General features: G+C 49.7%; 1 protein-coding gene across 1 annotated transcript in view; it reads right to left on the bottom strand.

Annotated features, from left to right (window-relative positions):
* The window catches only part of POLN (DNA polymerase nu), a 95,915-nt gene that overhangs the window by 54,341 nt on the left and 17,209 nt on the right, over positions 1-24,365 (bottom strand). The window contains exons 3-9 of the mRNA XM_036326961.1: positions 23,505-23,999; positions 19,331-19,524; positions 14,100-14,212; positions 11,312-11,469; positions 8,389-8,457; positions 7,824-7,884; positions 6,884-6,948 (exon numbers count right to left, since the gene is read on the bottom strand). Of these exons, the coding sequence (XP_036182854.1) occupies positions 6,884-6,948; positions 7,824-7,884; positions 8,389-8,457; positions 11,312-11,469; positions 14,100-14,212; positions 19,331-19,524; positions 23,505-23,999 (1,155 nt within the window). The remainder of the gene's footprint in view (positions 1-6,883; positions 6,949-7,823; positions 7,885-8,388; positions 8,458-11,311; positions 11,470-14,099; positions 14,213-19,330; positions 19,525-23,504; positions 24,000-24,365) is intronic.

Raw genomic sequence — 24,365 nt, forward strand, 5'->3', positions numbered from 1 at the left:
CAATTTTTAAAATGAGCTATGTGTGGGAGAATGACATACTGTAGGATATCACGCATATTGTAAAGCTCCAGTAATAGGCCAGGGGAATGTTAGCACAAGGACAGACAAACCAATGAGAACCGAATCAAGTCCAGGAAAGACCCCCCACACACAGGGACCTGATTTATGACAAAGACCCTGTAGTCCCCCCCGCCTTATGCACGGGGGGTGGGGGTGGGGTGCTCCGAGACCCCATGGATGCCTGAGACCGTGGATAGCACTGAGTCCTACGTATACTATGTTTTTTCCTATACATCCATACCTGTGATGAAGTTTAACGTGTAAATCAGGCACACAGCAATAACAGCACACAGAACAATTATAACAACATCCTGTCATAAAAGTCCTGTGGATGTGGCCTCTCCCATCACTGCACTGCCCTCAATCTTCACGTAGGAAAGCACTTTCCGGCTTTATCTACGGTCAGCATCACCACTCTTGTGCTTTGGGGCCATAATTAAGTAAAATAAGGGCAACTTTAACCTAAGCACTGCGATGCCACAGCCATCCATCTGGTACCTGAGACGGCTACTGAGTGACGGACAGGCAGGCCTAGATGTAGCGTGGGCACGCTGGACAAAGGGCGATTCATGTCCCAGGTGGGACGGAGTAGGACAGCAAAAGACCTCATCACAGCCCTCAGAACAGTGTGCAACTTAAAACTTACGAGTAGTTTATTTCTGAAATTTCCCATTTTCAAACCGTAATTAACTTCAGGTAACTGAAACCGTGTAAGCGAAACTGTGGATAAGGGGGGACTACTGTACAAGACAGTTTTGCATTTTATTTCTCCCTCTTAACATTCTAAGTACTTTCTATTCCACACAGAAAATGTCAGCGAGCATAACTCTGAAGGGTGACATGATTTCTACTGCACTATTATGGTACCCTTCTTTAACCGTCCCTCTACTGTTGGCCCTGTAGTAAGTTTTGGATTTTAGCTAGTATAAGTAACATTGCAATGCACATTTTTATAAAAATGTCTATAACAGTAAGACCCAAAACTAACTCAGATCTGTCCACAGAAGAGTAGGTAAACACATTGTTGCACATTCACACAATGGAGTAGCACTCAGCAACATAAACAAACAAACTACCAGCACACAAACAACAGGCGGACCTCGGAACATGGTGCTGAGCGAAAGACACGAAGAGAGCGCACTGTCCGATCCCACCCACAGAGCCCTAGAAGGGTCCCGCCAGATATGGCAGCAGAGGTCAGAACAGCGGTTGCCTCTTGCGGATGCAACTGGGGGTGTGTATGGACACAGACATCAAGCTGTACACTAGGATGTGCACCAACGGAAAAAATAAAGAAAAAAACAACAAAATTTGCACCAAGGGGATCCTGGGAACACGGCAGAGTAGGAAGCACAAAGGATACTCTCAACAGAGTAAAAAGGCGACCCACAGAGTGGGAGAAAGTATTTCCAAGCCATATATCTGATAAAGGATTAGTATGCAGAATACATAGACAACTCTTAAAACTCAATGACAAAAAGGAACAAACAATCCAATTAAAAGTGGGCAAAAGTTGAATAGACATTTTCCCAAAGAAAATATACGAATGGCCAATAATCACATGAAAAGACTCACAACATCACGAATACGTAGTGAAATGACAATCAAAACTACAATGAGACCCCCCCCTCACATGCTTAGGGTGGCTGCTATAAAAGAACAGAGACCACGGGCTGGCGTGGGTGTGGGGAAACTGGAGCCCTTAGACCCTGTGAAAGATGCATGGTAGCTCCTCAGAAAACTGAAGACATAATGACCACAAGATCTCGCCGTTCGTTTCTGGGTGCATACTCCAAAAAGGGGAGAGCAGGGGCTCTAAGGGATCCGTGTGCCCCCCGTTCACAGCAGCCACTGACTGATGTCTGGTTACAGAAAGTGCGTACGTGTCTACCATGGAGTATTACGCAGCCTCAGGAAGGAAGGAAGCCCTGCCACGTACAACGTGGATAAACCTCAAGGATGCGCTACGCAGTGGAATCAGCCATTCACAAAAGGGCAAACTGATTCCGTTTACACAAAATACTTTACAGGAGTCACAATTATAGAGACAGGGAGTGGGTGGTGGTTACCAGGGGCGCACGGACCCCTCTGGGGGAAGGGAGAAAAGGGAGTTAGTGTTTAATGGGAATAGTTTCAATATCACCAGATGAAAGCAGTTATGGGGATGGCTGGCAGGCTGTGCACCATGTGATTGTATGTAACACCACTGAGCTGTGGTGTTAGAAATACTTGAAATGAGAAAATTTATGTTAAGTGTATTTTATCACAATAAATAAAAATATTTGTACCATTCACAATATGTAATTTATTTCTTTTATTTAATTCATTATTTTTTAAAAAATATATTTTTATTGATTTCAGAGAGGAAGGGAGAGGGATAGAAACATCAATGATGAGAGAGAATCATTGATCGGCTGCCTCCTGCTCGCCCCCTACAAGGGATCGAGCCCACAACCCAGGCATGTGCCCTGACCAGAATCGAACCTGGGACCCTTCAGTCCACAGGGCGACACTCTATCCACTGAGCCAAACAAGCTAGGGCTGAAATTTATTTCTTAATTTAAAAGTCCATAAAAAGAAAAATAAGTTCCAGGTGTATTTTATAACCTAAATGCAACGGCGAATGAAAATATAACACATGAGAATACTTCATGAGCTTGCAGTAAGGAAAGATTTCTTAAACGGATGCAGAAGGCACTAGTCATAAAGAAAAAGGGCTGAAATTACACCACATTAAACATTAAGAATGTCTGTCATCAAAAGACACCATCATGTGAGTGAAAGAGTAAGAACCCAGCTTGTAACCAGAATACATCAAGATGTCCTATTAATCAGTGAGAAAGCAAAACCCTCAGTACACAAATGGGTGGGAAACTTGGCCAGATCCTTCACCAAAGAGAAACTCCTAACGGCTGCTGGTGATACGAGACGCTGTCCAACCTCGTTAATCGTCAGGAACATAGAAACCAAAATCGTCACGAGGTAGTCCATCCTCCCCAAACGTCTGCTATAGATAAAGCCCGAGGGGGGAGGGATGCGCAGCGACAGGCCTGTGCGCCCCGGCGGGCGAGACGCCGGAGCACAGTGAGCTGAGCAGTGCCGTCCCGGCGCCCCGGGCCCAGCAGCCCCGGCTTTATGCCCCAGGGACACTCTCAAGGGGGCAGCGCGGTTGGTAATGACTGCAAACCCCATACCCGTCAGCAGCGGGGCAGACCGGCACGGGGACCACAGCACCGAGTGGCGCAGGGCCGCTGCGTGAAAGCCGTCGGGCACGGCCATCACCTGCCGTTCAGAAGGCAGCCAGGCACAGCGCTCAGGCGCGCTGGACAGCCTGCACAGAGCAGCACACTGTGACGGCTGCAAATGTCCGGAGGAGCGGCGCTGGGCAGCAGCCAGCGCTCTGGCGGGAAAGGGCACCCAGGGCTTCCGGGAGGTCTGTGCTTTGCCGAGAAGACAGTCATGCCAAGGTTTCTGTGTGTTGTGTGTTCTGCACATTAAACGTTATTGTTTCCCATAGGAGAGCCGAGCAGCCTCTAACACCTACGGTCTATATTCAAATAGGCAGGGGACACTAGCGCTCTGTTCCTGGTACAGCCAGGAAGAAGCCAGAAACGTCAAGGTCAATCAGTGCTTTTCCAGCAAGAGCCGAACGGAGTCTGCTGGGTCAGCAAACTCTTTGCCAAACAGCTGTCCGCTCACTTAAGCAAGCCTCCTAATTAGAATTTAGTATTGATGTTTCCCATGATTAATCTCAATGCTCCACACTATCTTCAGGATATCCAAATAAACAGTTTTCTTTAAAAGAACTGACGGGGCCCTGGCCGGTGGCTCAGTGGGCCGGAGCGTCATCCCATACACCAAAACATCTCGGGTTCGATTCCCGGCCAGGATACATACCTGGGTTTTGGGTTCGACCCCCGGTAGGGGTGAGTATCCGGGGAGGCGGCTGATAGATGTTTCTCTCTCCCCCTTCCTCTCTCTCTAAAATCAGTAAGAACATATCATGGGGGGAGGATTAATATATAAATAAAAAGAACTGAAGTGGAGCCTTAGCCGGTTTGCTCAGTGGATAGAGCGTCAGCCTGCAGACTGAAGGGTCCTGGGTTCGATTCCGGTAAAAGGCACATGCTGGGGTTGCAGGCTCTGTCCCCAGTAGGGGGCATGCAGGAGGCAACCGATCAATGATTCTCTCTCATTGATATTTCTCTTTCTCTCCCTTCCTCTCTGAAATCAATAAAAATGGTGTTGTTTTTTTTTAAAAGAACTGAAGTGGAACACTTTTTTATGCATCATCATGCACTCCTCTGTATTATTTTATTGTTCACTGTTAGACCTTGTGTTTTTCCTTTTTTAAGGAATCCAAGATGGGGGAAACCAAGGTGGTGGCATAGGTAAACACCAGAGTTTGCTGCCTCGCACAACAACTTCAAAAATACAACTAAAAGACGGAACGGACATCATCCAGAACCACAGGAAGGCTGGCTGAGTGGAAATTCTACAACTAGAAGCAAAGAGAAAAGCATACCGAGACTCAGAGGAGGAGTGGTGCAGAAGTAAAATACTAAGGTACAGAGGCGCACGCGGAGTGGGCTGGAGGCTGAGGGCACGGTTGTCTTTTGCAATCGGGAGGGAGTCTCAGGCTCTGAGCTCCAGTTCCGGGCGAGTCTCTGGGGACCCAGACTCATACGGGAGAAGCGGGACTGTCTGGCATTGGTTGGAACTCAAGGGCAGCTTTCTCTCAGAGGTGCTTGCAGCGATTACCGGGACACTGAGAAACAGAGCCTCTGAGGGCAGGACTGAGAGCAGCCATAACTGCTCGCACCGCCCTGTTGATTCCGTGGGACCCACCCCGCCCAAGCCCTGAACGGAGGCTTTTGCTGGGTAGCCTCAGGCACAGGCTAGATTAGCACCTCCCTAGAGATCCAGGAGCTGGTGTGCCCGGTGGTCAGAGTGGGACCATCCAGTTTGCAGCTCCTCGGATCAATAAAGGACACACTCAGGGGGCAGACTCAGTGAGCACAAAAGCCCCACTGAAGCAAGTCTTGCCCCAGAGGGGTGTCTCCAGCACAGAAGTTCTCCCACTGCAGGCACAGCTGATTCTCACAGCCAATTGGCCTGGAGGTCAATTCCTCCCAGTGATACCTACAATAAGACTGTGCACAAAGACCACAAGGGGATGCACCAAGAGTGTCCTCCTCAGGTAATTGGGGAGGCTGAGCCACTGGGCCCTAGAGGACACTTAGCACAGAAAACCACTTTATCAACACAGGGAAGCATAAAAAATGCAGAGACAAAGAAACAGGACACAAATGACAGACATGGAGGAAAGCAAGCTACTGGATATAGAGTTGAAAACCACACTTTTAAGGTTTTTCAAGAACTTTCTAGAAGCTGCCGATAAATTTAGTAACACCCTCAAAAAGACTGGTGAGACCGCCGATAAATGTAGTGAGATCCTCGAGAAATCTAGTCAGACCCTCGATGTTATGATAAAGGACCAACTGGAAATTAAGCATGCACTGACTGAAATAGAGGATATTATACAGACTCCCAACAGCAGACTAGAGGATCGCAAGAATCAAGTCAAAGATTTGAAATACGAAGAAGCAAAAAACACCCAACCGGAAAAGCAAAATGAAAAAATAATCCCAAAATACGAAGATAGTGTAAGGAGCCTCTGGGACAACTTCAAATGTACCATCATCCAAATTATAGGGGTGCCAGAAGAAGAGAGAGAGCAAGATATTGAAAACCTATTTGAAGAAATAATGACAGAAAACTTCCCCTACCTGGTGAAAGAAATAGGCTTACAAGTCCAGGAAGCACAGAGAACCCCAAACAAAAGGAATCCAAAGAGGACCACACCAAGACACATCATAATTAAAATGCCAAGAGCAAAAGACAAAGAGAGAATCTTAAAAGCAGCAAGAGAAAAAAAGTCAGTTACCTACAAGGGAGTACCCATACAACTGTCAGCTGATTTCTCAACAGAAACTTTGCAGGCCAGAAGGGAGTGGCAAGAAATATTCAAAGTGATGAATACCAAGAACCTACAACCAAGATTACTTTATCCAGCAAAGCTATCATTCAGAATTGAAGGTCAGATAAAGAGTTTCACAGATAAGAAAAAGCTAAAGGAGTTCATCACCACCAAACCAGTATTATATGAAATGCTGAAAGGTATCCTTTAAGAAGAGGAAGAAGAAGAAAAAGGTAAAGATACAAATTATGAAAAACAAATACACATCTATCAACAAGTGAATCTAAAAATCAAGTGAATAAATAATCTGATGAACAGAATGAACTGGTGATTATAATAGAATCAGGGGCATAGAAAGGGAGTGGACTGACTATTCTTGGTGGGGAAAGGAGTGAGGGGGATGCGGGAAGAGACTAGACAAAAATCGTGCACCTATGGATGAGGACAGTGGTGGGGGGTGAGGGCGGAGGGTGGGGTGGGAACTGGGTGAGGGGAGTTATGGGGGGAAAAAAGAGGAACAAATGTAATAATCTCAACAATAAAGATTTAATAAAAAAAAAAGAAGAATCTAAGAAACCCATGACTTCCCCTCACCAAACTATAGGGGGCAATGTCCTTGCAAGAACCTCGCTTGAGAAGGTCGCTGAGGGCCCATGGAGCCCGGTGCACAGCCTCTCAGGGGAGCAACCAGATGCAGTGTGTGTTCACCCTCCCCCTGCGGCACTCCTGCGGTCAGAGAGGAGCACTCAGCCGGGGGCTGGAAGCGAAGGGGAGCTGCCCTGCGCCTGGGGAGCAGCTGGTCAAGAAGCAGAGCAACCTGCAGAGGGTCTCCCAGTGACGTACCCCGAGGATCGCGGAGGTCCTCTCCAAGGCTTCCTTGTTCACCCGAATGCTGTGGCTTTCCATCACTGGGTTCCAAACCAAAGCAAAGCGTCTGCGTCAATGACTCATTCTGTGAGACGCGGGGCAGGGAGCGAGCCGCATCCCTGAAGAGGGTAGTGATGCCAGCGCGGCCGCAAGCACACTCCACCAAGTGCCCCTTAGGGCCAGCAGTGGTGGCCGTGGGCGTGGGACACGTGCTGGATGGATAGCTGCGCCTGCCGTCAGGGCGCCGGGCGGGGCTCTGCTCTGCTCCCCAGCAGGGCCTGCGCAGAGGAGGGCCTGCCGCAGATCCCCGGGGCAGGGGTGGGGAACCCTTTTCCTGCCAAGGGCCATGTGGATATTTATAACATCATTCCCGGGCCACACAAAATTATCCACTTAAAAGTTAGCCTGCTCATTTGGTCAAACATTTACTAGTAATTAACTGATCCTCAATGCCTTGGCAGGGCCAGACCAAATGACTTCTTGGGCCTTCTACGGCCCGCGGGCAGGATGTTCCCCACCCCTGCCCTAGGGGGTTCTCATACAGGGGTAAAGGACAGCAGCCCAGGACCCCACAACTACTGACATTGCAGGCTCCGCCCCATGAGGCTGCTCTCAGGATCGAGGGACTCAGGAGGGCGGTGGTCCCTGGGCCAGGGCACCCAGATCCAGACAATACAAAAGAGACCCATAGGACCGGACGTCAGAACCGCCTGGTCCCTCTACACCAGAGGTGATGCGGTCCAAGCCCTCGTTACAGAAAGGGAAATAAAGGGCTGGCCACCTCGTCAGGGCCGTGTGATCCTTACCTGCCCCGAAATAAGCTGAGAGAGAAACAGTCGTCCCCAAACAATGTAAAGAACTTCACTAGTGCACTTTCTCTAGAAAGATGACTGTGCATCAGCTTCAGGTAGCTTACCTGCCAAAATGGGTATCAGAGGAAGCTCCAAGGTACAAAACAGCTGCCATAAACCGTAAGCCTGTCTCACAGGAGGAAACATTCCTGCTATGGAGGCTGCATGTCGCTCAGCGGCCTCCCGCCTCGCTGAGCGCACCGGGCTCCTCCTCAGCGGACGGACTGGCCTCCCACCCAGGGGCCCCCTCCCCCTCAGGTGCCCTACTGTATCGCCCAGACCTGCTGGGACCGTGAGAAACAGGAGAACACGCCCACTCCCCATTTCCCTGCATCTTTCTCATTTTTATGTGATCTGGCATTTGCGGACTTTCAGTCTTCCATTGCCACGTTCACCGCAGCACTAGAAATGCTATAACTGCTGTCGACCCACAGAGAACATTCAGGAACTTCAGGTCTCATCAGCTGGACTACCGTTTCCCGAGGGAAGGGGGGTAACATGGCCTCAGGACTCGGCGTCATGTGCTGCATATCCCACACGGCGGGCACTGCTCCTGCGCGTGTGGGTGCAAATGCCAGGCAGTGGACGGCAGTGGGCAGGGCGTCGCCCCAGAAGCTACAACACGCTTGCCTTCAGCTGAGAACAGAGGTCCATCGTAAGCCTGTGGAGGACCCTCAGGTTCGCACATACATTCTGATTCTGTAAAAGATCAAAAGAATGAAAAATTAGGCAACCTTGGCTGAAATGATCGTCACAATCTAGGAAGTAACACAACCCACGGGAATGCTTGCTGGCAGCTGTCACACATCTGTGGCGTCACCCACCAATGACTCCAAGTAGACGGGTCCCATGCTGAGGAACGCACTTCCTATTGGGCAAATGAAAGCTTCTGGCCACCGGACACTTCCTCCTCAACCCAGTCTCCCCCTCGTCCCAGAGGCATGAGGCACAAGGAAGCCCAACATGTGAGGAGTACTGGGTGGCAGAGACAGGAGGACGCGGCCTGGCCTCGGGCTCCCACACCTCCACCCCCCACGAGGGAGCAGAGGGAGCAGAGGAGCCATGCCGCCATCCAGTCCCTGCCATTCTCACCCGGGTCCACACACAGGGGCCCAGGAGGGGGACAGAGTCTGTGTTCAACTGACAAACAGGCTGGTGGGATGAGCCACAGCGCCCCCACCTGTCTAATTCTCCTTCCTGCCGCCTAGATGCTGGGTGGGTTGGCCTGGTCTCTCTGGCCTGGGCCCCATGGTAGATGAGGCAGGACTGGGTTAAGACTGGATGGGAGCACTAGGAGTGCTGCCATGACCACTTCTCAGCCACCGCCTGGCAGGTGGCCACACTGCTGCCCGCATGAGCGTCTACACGGCATGCTGACCAGGGCTCCCTCTCCAAGCAGTTCCCAACCCGAAGCTCCGCGGACCAGCTCCAGCTCCATGGGGGCCCAGCCCCCACATCTCCTCCTCCTCCTCCTCCTCCTCCTCCTCCCTGGGACCCTGCTGCTCCCCTCCAGGAGCTGCTCTTCTCCTGATTCCTGACTCCCCCCTCCCCCACCAAGCTGTCCCGCCCCTGACCCTCCCTGAGCTGTCACAGCCCCTGAGAGCAGCTCCACCTCACCCCACCTGTGAGCAGTGCAGGTTCCACAATGGCCGTGGTTGGACAATAGGACAAGGCAGCTCCTGAGGGGCTGGTGCGGGTGAGGCCTGGGGGAGCTCCGGGTGGGACTGGAGGGTGCGGGCCACAGGCTGGGGGGCTGAGAGGACCAGCCCATAGCAGTCAGGGAAAGGCAGGCCCTCTGGGCTGGCGCTCTGTTCCCGCAGCCACTCCCTCCCCAACTCATTCCTTATAAGAGAAGGGACCCAGACCCGAGGGTCCTTGATCCCCGCTGTGAACCATGGTCTCCCCGACCCGGGCGAGGCATCTGCGCTGACCTTCCTGTACCCCACTCCCCCCGGAAGAGGGACTGAGCCTGGGGTGGATCTCAGTACGAGGATCTCAGCTCTGTCGGGGCCAGCATGGGATCTGGGAGGACTGCTCATCGCATGCCCTCCCTCCCCTCCACCGGCCAAACCAGTGACACAGTGACAGAAGGGACACGTGACAGAGTGTGTTCACTGGCCCGGCCTGAGGCTCTGGCTCCCTGGGTCCTCAGAGCCACCTGGCTCCTGTCCCCAAGGCCTGAGTCTGCTTCCCTCGGGGAGTCTGTGAACGACCCCGCAGCCCTCTGACCAATGCTTTAATTAGGGGACAGTGAGCCCCCGTGAGACACAGTCTGTGGGATGCAGGGCAGGAAGCAAGCATCCCCAGCTCCGGCGGGTAGGCACGGCAGGCTCACACCACCACCTGCTCCCCAGGTTGCCACCTCAACATCGGTGCCTCTCCCTCCCACCCCCCCAAACCCTCAGCATGTTCTAGTCGTGCTTTTGATAGGGGCAGAAATAGAATACTGGGGACCAGCTATAATTGTAAGAAATATTAATCATGCTCTGTTAACTGTGATTGTCTTGTTCTGATTAAAGAAGCACATTCTAACCTGGCCGGGGGGTTGCACGTGGGACCTGGGAGCTCACCTGGAAATGCAGCCCACCCTCCCCATCTGGGAGCTGCCTGTTATCATGGAAACATTAACAACCTTGCAGAAGCCAGAATCGCCTGCCCTTTGCAGACCCCAGGCACCTGTAAACTGCCCACGTGGCACACCCTTTGCCTACTCCCCATGTAATCTTTGTCCTTCTACCCAATATAAGCAGCTGGCTTGTGGGGAGGGCAGAGCAGAGCAGGTTTTTGTGCCTGACCTGCTGCTCCCCATGCGGCCGGCAGTTTTGGAATAAACACTCATATAGGATTCAACCCTGTCTCTGTTTTAATTGGCTCAAGTAGTGACAGCAGCCGGACCCACTGACGGTCTGGTTCCAGTTCCTCACTATTGGGTGCATCTCCAGAGGCGGCCATGGACTGCGGAGTGGCCGCCCGGGCCCTCTGCCGCAGCTGCCGCCTCACCGGCGCTAAGAATGTATAAACAAGCAGCTCTGCTCCCGGAGCAGGCGACTCCCTGACACCAGAGTCCATTGGGAAGGTCACCCCGCGAATGGTTTTCCCAGGAACAGTTTCACGAAGGAGCAGAAATCGCCGTCCTTATTCATATCTACCCGAAACGCCAGGGCACAAAGCATCTGGGCCGCATAAGTCAAAGCGAACAGCAGCGACATTCTTTTTAGTGTTGGGCTATCTCTGAAGTCAGTAGAAAGAGTTTCTTTAGAAAAATTAGGGCTGTATTGCCCTGGCAGGTTTTTCTCAGTGGTTAGAGCATTGGCCTGTGGACTGAAAGGTTGCAGGTTCAATTCCCATTTAAGGGACATTCCGTTGCCTGTTGGTTGGGGGAGTGTGCAGGAGGTCACCCGTCGATGTGTCTCTCTCACATCAATGTTTCTCTCTCCCCCTCCTCTCCCCTCTCTTTCACTCTCTAAAACATCAAGGGGAAAAATATCCTCAGATGAGGATTAAAATTAGGGTTGTATTAAAGTTGATAAAATCTTATCTGAAAACAACTCACCACAGTATTTCTTGAGGAATTCCCGTACGTGCTGCTCACTTTCACCGCGACGGCGTTTCCGAAGGATTTCGCCACTAAATCCTCAAAAGAGGGTGCGGCCTCACGAGGATCTATAAGCCAAGCGGCAACCCTAGGGTCCAGCCCGACAAAGCCAGCCACTGAGGGGAGAAAGCTCGTTCAGCCGTGACAGGATAGAGGCACTTACTTTTCTCTGCTTTTACACGTTTCTCACGGTTCAGATTAATGATCATAATTCTACCATCCCCTCAAGTTACAGGGCTAAGGACCAAGCGATGTTCTGTCAATACTAAGGAATTCTGAGCCTTGGATAAGTGGCCTCCACAAACCCAGGTCCCACAAGGCCACTCTCATGGGATTTGATCCCAAATGCCCAGAGGCGTGGAGACTCCACACTAACTTGGATTTGGATCTCTCAAACGTTAAAAGAGATCGAAGTCAGAATCCTCAGCCACACTGCCTGCCTCCTTTCTCCCCTTTCCCGCCTGCCCCCAAGGTTCTCACTGCCCGCAGCCTTCCTACTTGTCAACGTAACCACTCTTTCCAAGCCTCCCCTCCTCCAGCCTCTGGCCTCTCGCCGGGCTGCCTTCCCAGGCCATCCCGGCCCCTGCATGGCATGGCATCGGGGTGTTCAGGAACCCAAGTATCCTGGGCAGCAGGCAGAGTGGTGAGGAGCTGCCTGAGCACACAGCTTCGCCTTCTGGGGAGGCGGGCATGGAGGGCAAGGACAAGATGCTGGGCACGCTGGGCATGTGCCCTGCCCGACACCCTGTGGCAGCTGGATGTGTGAAAAGAGCAGCGAGACCAGCCTGGGGGACTGGGAGGTCATGCCCCCCAAGTGTTAGTTTCCCCTCTGAAAACCGAGGGCAGAGTCCTGTGTGTATGTGCGAGACATGAGGAGGTGCTTTTTACAAAGCAAGAGCGGCACCTGCTACATGGGTGCATTTTTGTACCGGAGTATTTTAGGCACAGAGGGGGGTTACACAGGGCTGGGAAGCTGATAAATTAAGAAACAGATCTGAACCCTAAAGGATTGCTTTTCAGGTTCCGTTAACAGCTTTAACTGTGCTGTACAAAAACAAGGCCTTGCCTTTAAGCAAGCTGAGTCTTGGGTCACATCACACTGGGTGTGTCTTCTGGCGTCGGCACACTGCTCGGCTAAGAGCTGATATTCACCTGAGCAGCCAGCCCTGGCGTCTGTGCTGCCGCCTGGGAAGCCTCTCACGCTGCGGTCTGGAGCTCTGGGCGAGAAAGGCGGCAGGCACGCTGGCTGCCTGCCCCCAAGCCAGCTAGGCATGACTTTACCTCACAGTGGCTGGTAATGTAACTGACCCCCTAGGGCTTTTTCATTCTATTTGCCTTCTCAAAGCTCTATTATTCCAAAATTAAGGCTTCTTACCCACATGTCTTTTGGAAAATCCTTGGGGGAGTCTGAGAGTGCCGGAATAGTGGGGTCTGGTCCCTATAAACTCCTGTACCGAGTAAACTGAAGCCTGCCAGGACAAACCCCACACGGGGGAGAAAATGCCAGGACTTGAGGAAGAAATGCCAACAAAATAGACTTTAAACAAACTAAGAAAATAATAAAATCTATGAAAAGTAAATAAATCAGAATTAGAAATACTTAGAAAGTAGGTGACTTAGAAAAACTGAACAAAAAAAATAAAAGAATTCAGGAAAGAGAAATACAAAATTTTTCAGAAATAAAAACTGGCATTACACAAAAGCAGATAAATGTAATAGATAATGCCTTCAGTTAAAAAAAAACAAAAAACAGAAAAGAGGAATTTTTTAAATAAAAAAGAAATAAAGAGATTGAAAATAGATTCTAGATAAAGTGGTAAATATGAAAGACAAGAAGAGTTAACATATGAATAGGAGTTCAAACATCACAAGAAAGATGAACAATCACCAGGATGTAGCTCCTGATAGGACACACCACTACAGAGGTCAGGGTTAGAGTCAGGGTCAGGGTCGGGTCAAGCTCTGCGTTATGCAGCAGCCTTGCCCTCCAGAAATCCAGCGAGAATCTGACCCAGCCTCTGGATCTAGCTGCCAATTTACAAGAAAGAGAGCCGAGAGGGGAGCATGTTAATTGGCAAGAAGGGGATGTAATTGCCAAGTCCAGACTGTGGGAAATCCCCAGGACAAGCAAGCTGGTTCCATCATCAACGACAAAATAACTGCAAGGATCTAAAACAGAGAAGAGAACATACAGAGTAGAAGAGACCTAAGAAATATATTGCACCTATCCCAGGTATGGCTCCCAATTCAAACAAACTGTAAAAAACAAAGACAAACAGACAGAAGTATTTAAGGACAACTGGAAAGTGCAAACACTGCCTGAACGTCTAATAATATTAGAAGAGGATTGCTAATGTGTGGGAGGTAACAGTGATGGCATCATCTCAGAAATGACAGCCTCGTATCTCGGTCGCGTGCTGAACCATTTCAGGCAATCTGCATCATGCTTGGGGTCACGATGCAGTAACCTAGGGCGGGCGCAGGCAGTGTGGGCCGTGCAAGGAAACAAGGCGGGAGGCGTGGTGATTGTTGACGAGGGGGCCTGCTGTTTCCACAGCGCCCCTGGCCGGCGGTGTGGGTTTCGCACCAGCTCCTCCAGCTCTCGGTGGGCACCTCAGCCCGGACACTGCGGAGTCGGTGCAGACCCCGCAGATTCAGGGCTCAGCCCCACAAGACTGTTCCTGCTTCAAGCACCAATCCCGGGTCCTGAGGCTCCCGTCCTCCCCACCGATCAGCCGTAACTTACCGTGCTTCCAGCTGCCATCATCACCCAGATACTGCAGCACGGTCCTCACAAAATCCTTAGCATTGAAACAAATCACAGGGCAGGTACATTTCAGGATCTGAAACAGCACGTTCCTAGAAGATGAAAAGACATTCATTGACTTAGACACTAATTAAGAACTTTTACCCTGAAAAAAATATTAGTACTACTCCACTGACAGCTAGCACTTACATAGTACTAGGTGCAGGCATTCTTCTAAGGGCTTTACATACATTAACTCAAAAATCCTGTGAGGTAGGTATGACCTCTTATCTGCGTTTTATAGGTGAGGAAGCTGAGACACAGAGAGGCTAAGGAATGAGCCAAGGGGACATAGCAGTTCAGGTGAAGCCCCATTACCCACAGACAAAGACCCAAATTCCCGAGCAGAGCACACACACTCTGGGCTCCTTACAGCCGGCCCAACAGGACTGCCCAGCCCGCGCCCCCAGCACGCCCTCCCCCCCCCCACTCTCCCCGCGGCTCACACGGAGTCCTCTGTCCTCCATCACCAGATTTTGCCGCGTCCCCTCACACTCGACCCACTGCTCATGCTGTGCTCTTGCCTAAAATCCTCCTCCCACTTCTGCAAGCTGCTCACGCTGCTCCAGGAGGGTCTGGCCAGCTTCCCCGCAGGGAGCCGCCCCTGTGCCCCTTCCCCGCTCCTGCCCGCCCAGCGGCTGCCGCGGGGACACAGCAGCTCGCCTGGAAACGCTCCCCCCATCACATCACGAGCTCCCGAACAGGCGGCTGCTAACAGCACTGGTTTATCGAGCACTTTCCATGCACAGATGGCACGCTACACACCTGAGAGGGACTGCTGCACTGAAACCTCCCCACAGGCCCTCAGGCAGGCATACGACCACTTACAGATAAGGAAACTGAGGCCCAGAGAGGGTAAGCCATTTTCCCAGCGTTACACATCTGGCAAGTGGCCAAGCTGAGGTCTGGGACTGGGTGTGGCTGCGCCCGGCCCAGGCTGCGGCCTCCCTTCGCGGTAACTGCGCATCAGCACGTAGTGCGGGCCTTCGGAGAGGCTGAGGGAGACAGGAACCCCAGCTCAACAGCTCTGCACACTGCGCCAACAGGTAGTTACGTTTTGCTTGGCTGGCCTCGCGGACAGACACTTTCAGGCTTTTTGCATTTTCTTTGCATTTCACCTGGATTTCTCTTCAAGAGGGAGGCGAGGATGGTAGGGAGGGCAAAGTGCCAACAGCTCAGGCCTGGCTCCGTGGGACTTGGGAGGGGTGCCCAGGAGGAGAGCTGGGAGAGGGGAGACGGCGCACAGGGAGCAGAGCTGGCCCAGGAGCTTCCTTTCCCGCTGATGCTCCCACACCCTGGGCACCCGCCAGTCCTTGGAGGGGCAGCTACTGACTACAACACCCCCACTGGTGAGATGCCGGCTCGCGGATTTCTATCCTAGAAGACAAACAACTAAAGGAATACCCTGAAAGGCAAAGTGGCTGAAGCAGTGTGTTTCATAAGTCGGTTATATAAGTGGGTTATGTCACACCTGCAAACAAAAAGGCAGCTAGGATATGGAAAGGCTAGAGCTGAAGGTGAAAATGAAGGCTTGGATTGAAACCTCAGACTGACCTATGACTCCCCCTCAGTCTGTTTCCTCATCTATAAGATGGAAATAACAAGCCCAAACACACACAGTTAATGTCAAGATTAAGAGAGAGCATGTATGTAAAAAGACCTTGCACGGGTATTTAATAAATGTTATTAAATTTGTATTATGCAAACATTTTTAAAAATTGATTTTAATCTCAAAGATGCTGTCGAAGACTTGGGATCATTCCACTGTATGGTATTTAAGGCAACGTTTTCATATAATTGTCCTGGACCTTACAAAAATTTAAACTCAATACTCATTCATTAATTAATAACATTGATTAAATATTTATTAGGCATACAGAATTAAAATGGCAATTAATAAGTACCTATTAATAATAACCTTAAATGTAAATGGATTAAATAATCCAATCAAAAGACATAGGGTAGCTGAATGGATACAAAAACATAACCCAACTATATGCTGTCTATAAGAGACCCACCTCAGAACAAAAGACTCACACAGGAAATGAGAATGAAGAGATGGAAAAAAATTTTCCATACAAATGGAAACGAAAAAAAAAAGCTGGGGTGGCAATACTCATATCTGACTAAATAGACTTCAAAATGAAGGCCATCACAAGAGACAGTAAGGTCACTACATAATATTAAAGGGATCGATCCAACAAGAGGATATAACCCTGTAAACATATAGGCACCCAATATAGGAGCACTTAAATATATAAAAACTTACAGAGGACCTTCAGAGAGAGATCGACAACAATAGTCATACTAGGGGACTTTAACGCCCCAGATCCAGAGACATAGAAGTAAGGAACAGACTAGAATCTCAGCGTGAAGGCGGGGGTGGGGGTGGGGGGTGGGTGGTGAGTGTGTGGGTGGATCTTCCCTCTGAGAACAACCGAAGAACGTGTATGCACATATACATAACCCACGGACACCAACGATAGGGTGGTGGAGGCCAGGGGCAGGGGTGGGCGGGCTATAAGGAAGAAAACGGGGGCATATGTAACACTTTCAACAAGAAAGATTTTTTTTAAAGCCCATGTTTTTACTATTTTTTTCCTGTTAATCTTCACCTAAGGATATTTCTTTCCATTGGTTTTTAGGAGAGTAAAAGGGAGGGGGAGAGACAGAGAGAGAGAAACATTGATGTGAGAGAGACACATCGATTAGTTGCCTCCCACATGTGCTCTGACCAGGGCTGGGGATTGAGCCTGCAACCGAGGTGCATGCCCTTGACTGGAATCGAACCCACAACCCTTCAGCCTGAAGATTTACGCTCTAACCACTGAGCTGAACCAGCTAGGGCAAGAGCCCATGTTTTTAGAGCTGCATCCTGAGACGTGACGTAAATGACATGTCAGGTATTTTCCTTAATCCCAGCCCCGTACTCCTCCCCTTCTGTTTGGATAACTGGCCTGGGTGAATGGGATATGGGCGTCATATTATTCTCTCTACTTTTGCATTTTCATAATTTGCTTTCTTGGTTTAAAAAAACATAAAGGAACGAGGCGGCCAGTTGTGCAGCGATCTGGGAGGACGCTGCAGGAGAGGAGCAGAGCAGCAAGGAGGTGGGTACAGGAACAGCAGGGAGAGGGGATGAGGCCCAAGGCGGTGGAGCAGCTGCAGGCTCTTGGGGGACTCTGGCTTTTCCTGAGAGCGACCAGGAGCTGTGGGAGGGTGTGGAGCGGGCGGTGGCGTGGCTGGTTTCTGTGTGGACAGGGCCTCTCCGGGTGCTGTGCCAAACAGACTGAAGACGGGGGAGGCGGGAGACCAGCTGGAAGCTCTCGCTGGGCCTGGGTCAGGAGGCAGGGCCTGCACCTCGGCTGCAGCAGGGGGAGAGGGGTCAGAGCGTAGCTATTTTGAAGGCAGAGCCAATGGGATTCACCGAGATTGGACGTAGAGAGACATTAAAGATGATGCCAAGACTGCCTGAGCCCACGGAGGGCTAATGCGGCCACGAGCCAGGAAGAGAGTGGTTGGGGGGCAGGTTTCAGGGAGACAGGAGGTCAGTGCTGCACATGTTCAGGCCGAAGTGACTGTTAGATGCCCAATGGAGAGTGTCACGTAGGACACAAAACCCAGAATTCAGAAGAGGCCATGCAAATACAGGGCTGTATCCGCACAGAGGCCTTCCACAGGACAGACCTGACTGACACCCTTTCGAAAGGAAATTACATAAAGGAAGGTTATGGGTTTCTTGGAAGCAGAGTGCTGTATCTGTCATTGTCCCATTCTCACCAAAAATTACTGTCGTGTAAGTGCCTGACATTCGCTTTTGATGGCATGGTATCCATTTTCAAAGACCTCCATCATGAACAGACGTGCTGCCAGCCGTAAGCCACAGCTCCTAGTGAACTAGCCACAAGGATCTAGGCCACCCCCACCCACGAAAGTCCCTCGCGCAGAAAGCCCTGGGCAACCTAGATAACTGACCGCACGAGTGACCCTGCTTTTCCCTTCCTGTGCCCTGACTCCCACTCTTAGGCGTCCATTAGCCAATAAAGAGTAAGCCCTCAAAACCCTAGGCACCCCCTCAGATGGGAAGCAAGGCAGAGCCCAGGTCCCTGCTCTCTCCCTCACACACAGCCTCGCTGGGTGGCCCTGGTGCAGCCGTGTTCCTTCCAGGACCATGAATAATACATATTCTTCCTCACAGTTTCCTGCCGCTGTTTGCAGAAGAGCGTCCTGTGATCACAGCAAGAACCACAGGGGCCGGTCCAGCCTCCATGTCGGGCCCTGTGGGGAAATGTCTGTGGAGGCTCCCCCCGTCGCACAGGCTGCGGGGAGTGTCTCAAACATTCCTGGCAGAGTGCATCCCTGCCCACAGGCTGGGGCTCACAGCAATGACCTAAAACTTGCCTGGAGCCCAGTGAGACTGGTTAGAGTTAGATGAAGGGCCAGGCCTAGGCCCCACTGTCTCACCCTGCGCCTCCTGGAACTCCTGTTCAGGGCAGCAGCTTCAAGGAACTCCCGCGGGGCCGCTAACTGGCCTGAACTCAGAGGCCTGGGCACACAGGAAGGGCATGTGCCCACCCAAGGTGGAAGCCCCAGCCAGGCTGACGCCACCAGGGAAGAAACCGGGAGGAGGGGCACAGGCTCCAACCCACAGCAGGATTCTCAGGACCGGGGAGGAGCACAGAAGCCCTCCTGTGGGAGCATTCTAGACACTGAGAGGGCAGGTGCGGCGACACTGTCCTGCCTACTTCCTCAGAATGAAGCTCTGAAATGAGCAGTATCTTGGTGGCATTGAGGACAGTTTGAGGTTCGAAGGAGTGACAACCTCACTTTCTGATACTGTCACTGAGTCAATGACCAGTGTGACGAGGAGAAGCACCTGGGACTTGGCAGTGACAGGGGTTTGGCCTGGGGTGATGGTTTTCTCACCAACTGCTCATTGAGATGCTGATTCAAGTCCTGAAGCAGGTCCCCACGGACGTTCTTTGCGTGTGGGGGGGGGGGGGGCGCGGGGAGGACCAGTGTAGGTTTCTGTCTTTTAGATCCATTTTATTTTCCTGGGCCCATACGAAATGTCTTAAAGTTTAAACAATTACAGGTGAAGCTTGGGAAACTAAACTGGGATAAATCAGGCAGGTACGTAGACTTCAGGAGAATGAGTAAGCTTTTCTCACCTGGCAAATTGATTATGTGCTTCTTGTTCTTGGCTCCAAACAGCAGACTGCACCGTTTCTATGTAGATGCACCAATCGCTGGGTCTGACTCCTGCCTCCAGAACACGGCCAGGGGCTGAGGCAGCCGGAGGACCACAGCCTTCTGTGTGGCTCTGTAGCAACATCACAATTCCTTTCACAGAGGAAACTAGAGCCTATGAATAGACAATGAAATAAAGTTTCAATATTAAACATAGACAATATGTTTATTCAAGAAAGATATGTCATATTCTATCATTAAAAAGACAGAAAAGGGCCCTAACTGGTTTGGCTCAGTGGATAGAGCATTGGCCTGCGGACTCAAGGGTCCCAGGTTCGATTCCAGTCAAGGGCATGTACCTTGGTTGCGGGCACATCCCCAGTAGGGAATGTGCAGGAGGCAGCTGATCGATGTTTCTCTCTCATCGATGTTTCTAACTCTCTATCCCTCTCCTTTCCTCTCTGTAAAAATCAATAAAAGATATATTTTTAAAAAAGACAGAAAAGGCCTAAAGTTAAATTTGTCAATGAACAGCTCTTTAATAACAATCAAGGCCAGAAACCAGGCCCATGATCTTATGCTGGGGTCCCACCCCAGCAGGTCCAGGGGTCCCCAAAGGTGTGGACGGAGTCAGCGAAGAAGGAATGACACGGAGACAGTGTTCAGTTGATCAGCAGCCTAGCCAGGATCTCTAGCCAAGTTCTGGTCAGGGTCTCCAGCGAAGTTCTGGTTAGGATCTCCAGCCAGGTTCTGTAGCCATGTTCTCTCGCTAGGTTCTCCAGCCAGGTTCTGTCCAGGTTCTCCAGCCAGGTTCAGTCACCAGGTTCTAGTCAGGTTCTCTTGCCATGTTCTATCCAGGTTCTGTAGCCAGGTTCTGTCTCTAGGATCTTCAGCCAGGTTCTCTCGCTAGGTTCTATCTCTAGGTTCTGTGGCCAGTTTCTGTCCAGGATCTTTTGCCATGTTCTCTCCAGCGAAGTTCTTCTGTCTCTAGGTTCTGTGTAGGTTCTGTGTCTGGGTTCTGTATCCTGTTGTCTTGTTACATCTGTATTTATACCAGTTGATTCCAATCCTATCAATCTCTATTCCAAAGGTTAGGGCGTTTCTTATCTCCATTCCAGGGAGTAAAGATTATGTAGCTTGAGCATGATTGTTCGTAGTTAAAGTGATTAACTACCCGCCTGGCACTTACTTAAGGGGTTTTATTCCCTCCCTAACTTCAGGGGAAAATCCCTACCTGGGGAAACAACCTTTCTCAGAGAGGTGACCTTGGTTAAAACACATAGTGCCAAGAAGGTGAGCAAACATATTAAGAGCAGTATGGCATATATGCCAGGTCCCTTGAAACAGCAAGCATGGACCGGCTCCCGGCAATCTTACTCTCCAAATCTAGTCTCCTTCTGTTGTGCCCAGATTTCAAGATTCCCAAGAACCCACAGGGAGCCAGCGAGTCCGATGCAAAAGCAAAGAGTCATTTATTTCAAACCTAGGTTTGGCTCCCCTGCCCCCCTTACTGGCACAGCAGCAGGTGGCAGAGAGAGAGAAAACTCTGTGTGGAGAGAGGTTTTATAGGGGGTTGGGGTAAGGGGAGGAGAAAGGACTGTGGGCTCTGCCGATTGGCCAGGCGCGAGTCGGTGTCTCATTACACAGGATGTGGTCATAGTGACGGTGTGCACTTCCCTTGACTATCATTGGCCAGTCCAGAGAAATCCTGGGCGTGGCCAGCATCGGCTTGGCTTCCAGGAAGAAGCCTTGCTGAGCACATGGCCAAGGTAAGATGGAGGGCATAGCCCTTACCCTGGGGCAAGGTGGAGGGCGTAGCCCTTACCTTGGGGCAAGGTGGAGGGCGTAGTCCTCGCCCTTTCACTTCCTATTTACCATCAAAATATAAGTCTTAGCCAGTGCTAAGGATACAACAGGAAAGAGAAATAAAAGACATATAAATCAGAAAGGAAGAATTATACTGTCTCTATTTACAGATGATACAACTGTCTGCATAGAAAACCCAAAGGAATCTACAGAAAAACTTACCAAGGTTGCAGGATACAAGATCAAAACAATAAAACCAATTGCATTCTGATACACTAACAATAACATGTTCATCTATAATAAGCTCAACAATAAAGATTAAAAAAAATAAACATGTAAAACTGAACTTGTATAAAAATTATCGTTTTTAATAATTATTCTAAAAAATGAAATACTTAGGAATCATCATAATATGTACAGGATGTATATGCTGAAAGTCACAAAACACTGGTGAAAGAAATCAGAGAAGACCTAAGTAACTGAGAGACATACCATGCTCAAAGATTACAAAACCTGAAATAATAAAAATGTCATTCATGTCCCACCTGGAGTACCAAAAACTGAATGTCAATTTTCCCAAGTTAATCTGTAGAACCAAGAAGATCAACACACCCCAAGTACAAAAAACATAAAGAAAATTACATCCCTATGCTCATAGCAGCATTATTTACAATAGCCAAGATCTGGAAACAGCCCAAGTGCCCATCAGCAGATGAGTGGAAACAAAAGTTGTGGTATACTTAAAACCATGGAATACTATCTTCTATCTATATAAAATCCTAATATTCAAATCAACTAAACGGTGGAATGACCGGTCGCTATGACGTGCACTGACCACTAGGGGGCAGACACTCAATGTAGGAGCTGCCCCCAGTCGCAGGCCCTGACTGGTGGTGGCGGGGGACAGGGCCGGCAAGCCGACAGCGCCAGAACAGCCAAGGCAGGTGCAAGCAGGGAGGACCCCCACCATCGCCCTGCTGGTCACCCTACAGAGGGAGGCGACTGGCGGCGGTGGCGAGGGGAGGGGCCAGCGAGCAGGCAGCGCTAGGTCAAGGTGGGTGTGAGTGGGAGCCCCAATCACCCCGCCAGTCAACCCACAGATCGGCCCTGATCTCCAGCCAGGCCTAGGGACCCTACCTGTGCACAAATTTCCTGCACTAGCCTCTAGTGCTGTGGTTCTCAACCTGTGGGTCGTGACCCCTTTGGGGGTCGAATGACCCTTTCACAGGGGTCGCCTAAGACCATCGGAAAACACATATATAATTACATATTGTTTTTGTGATTAATCACTATGCTTTAATGATGTTCAATTTGTAACAATGAAAATACATCCTGCATATCAGATATTTACATTACGATTCATAACAGTAGCAAAATTACAGTTATGAAGTAGCAACGAAAATAATTTTATGGTTGAGGGTCACCATAACATGAGGAACTGTATTAAAGGGTCGCGGAATTAGGAAGGTTGAGAACCACTGCTCTAGTGTGATTATGAAAAAGAAGGAACTCTTATTCTTTGCAATAGCATGGATAGACCTAGATAGTATTATGCTAAGTAAAATAAGTCACTCAAAGAAAGACAAATACCATATGATATCATTGATATGTGGAATCTAATGAACAAAATAAACTGACGAACAAAATGGAACCAGAAGCATGGAAACATGGAACATACCGGCAGGTCCCAGAGGGGAGGGGTGTGGGGGTGACTGGATAAAGAAGGTAAAGAGATTGGCTAAAGAACATATATGCATTTCCCACGGACATGGACAACAGTGTGGTGAAGGCCAAGGCAGGGGAGGCGGGGGTGGGTGGAGGTGGGAAAAGGGGTGAAAATTCGGGGACCTCTACAATAGTTAAAAAAACTTTTCATTTTAAAAAATGAGCAAAAGATTTGAATGGACCATTTACCAAAGAAGATGTACAAATGTCCAATCAGCACATGAGAAGATGCTCAATGTCATCATATATTAGGGAAATGCCATTTAAAACCAAAATGAAACACCATGTCACATCCACTCAAATGACTAAAATAAAAAAAGACCACCTTAGCCAGTTTAGCTCAGTGGATAGAGTGGCAGCCTGTGGACTGAAGGGTCCTGGGTTCAATTCTGATCAATGATTCTCTTTCATCGTTGATGTTTCCCTCTCTCTCTCTCTCTCTCTCTCTCTCTCTCTCTCTCTCCTTTCCTCTCTGAAATCAATAAAAATATATTTTAAAAAACACTATGCATTATCAATAAAATCTTATTTCTAGCTCTCCCATTAAAATCAGACACTAGAAACATGGGTTTCTCTTATGGTGCCAGAAAAACAAAACAAACAAAAGCCACACGGTTTACTAACCTGGTCAGCTCTTAGTTGGGTTGAACCATCCTTGTACATCAGAGTTACCACCAGGGATACTGCCTGTCTGAGCATTTCGATCAGCTGGCTTTTCTCCAAATCATCCAAATGCCTGATGTCACAGAACTGGTTTCTGAACGCCCCCGAGTTCCCGGAATTCAGGGCGGCTTCTACCTCCTCAGCATCTTCTTTCAATGCTGTATGTTTACTCATTTTCTCCGGTGAATTATGACATGTAATATGTTTTCTTTTAAGATTCATGTTTTCTTTATTTTCATTATTTAGATATTGTTTTAGGAAGTGTTTTCTTTTATGTTCCTTCTCCTGTAGAACTGAAGCCGCTTGGTTACACTGTGGAGTTGGACAGCTGGAAGGAGCCCATGAGCTGATGTTCTGTCTTTGCTCAGTAAACAGCTGATCTGTGAGTCTGATACTGGAGGACTGAGAGAGTCTGAGGGAAGCACTTGATGTCTGGCTTGTGAAAGAATGAAGATCCTATGGAAAAGTGGAAAACATTTCATTAGCATATGGATCTGTAAGACAGAGATCTATAAGGCGCATCTAAAGTGAAGTGGGAACACAGCTTCGCATTCTAGATCCAGCTGTCTAGTGAATGACACAGTGTCTTCCAGAGCAGACACCCTTTCAACCCAGGCAGGAGCACATGTGTGAATCACAGGCGGGAGCTCAAAAAATCTGCAACCACAGCCTGTGCAGGACTTGTGCAAGTGACCAGAGAAGCCATGGACAGGAGTAAGTTCAGATGTGCAGAAGACTGAAGGTTAAAAATTCACAACTTCCGCCCTAACCGGTTTGGCTCAGTGGATAGAGCATCGGCCTGCAGACTCAAGGGTCCCAGGT

Source organism: Myotis myotis, unplaced genomic scaffold, assembly GCF_014108235.1.
Source record: "Myotis myotis isolate mMyoMyo1 unplaced genomic scaffold, mMyoMyo1.p scaffold_m19_p_1, whole genome shotgun sequence".
NCBI classification, from domain to species: domain Eukaryota; kingdom Metazoa; phylum Chordata; class Mammalia; order Chiroptera; family Vespertilionidae; genus Myotis; species Myotis myotis.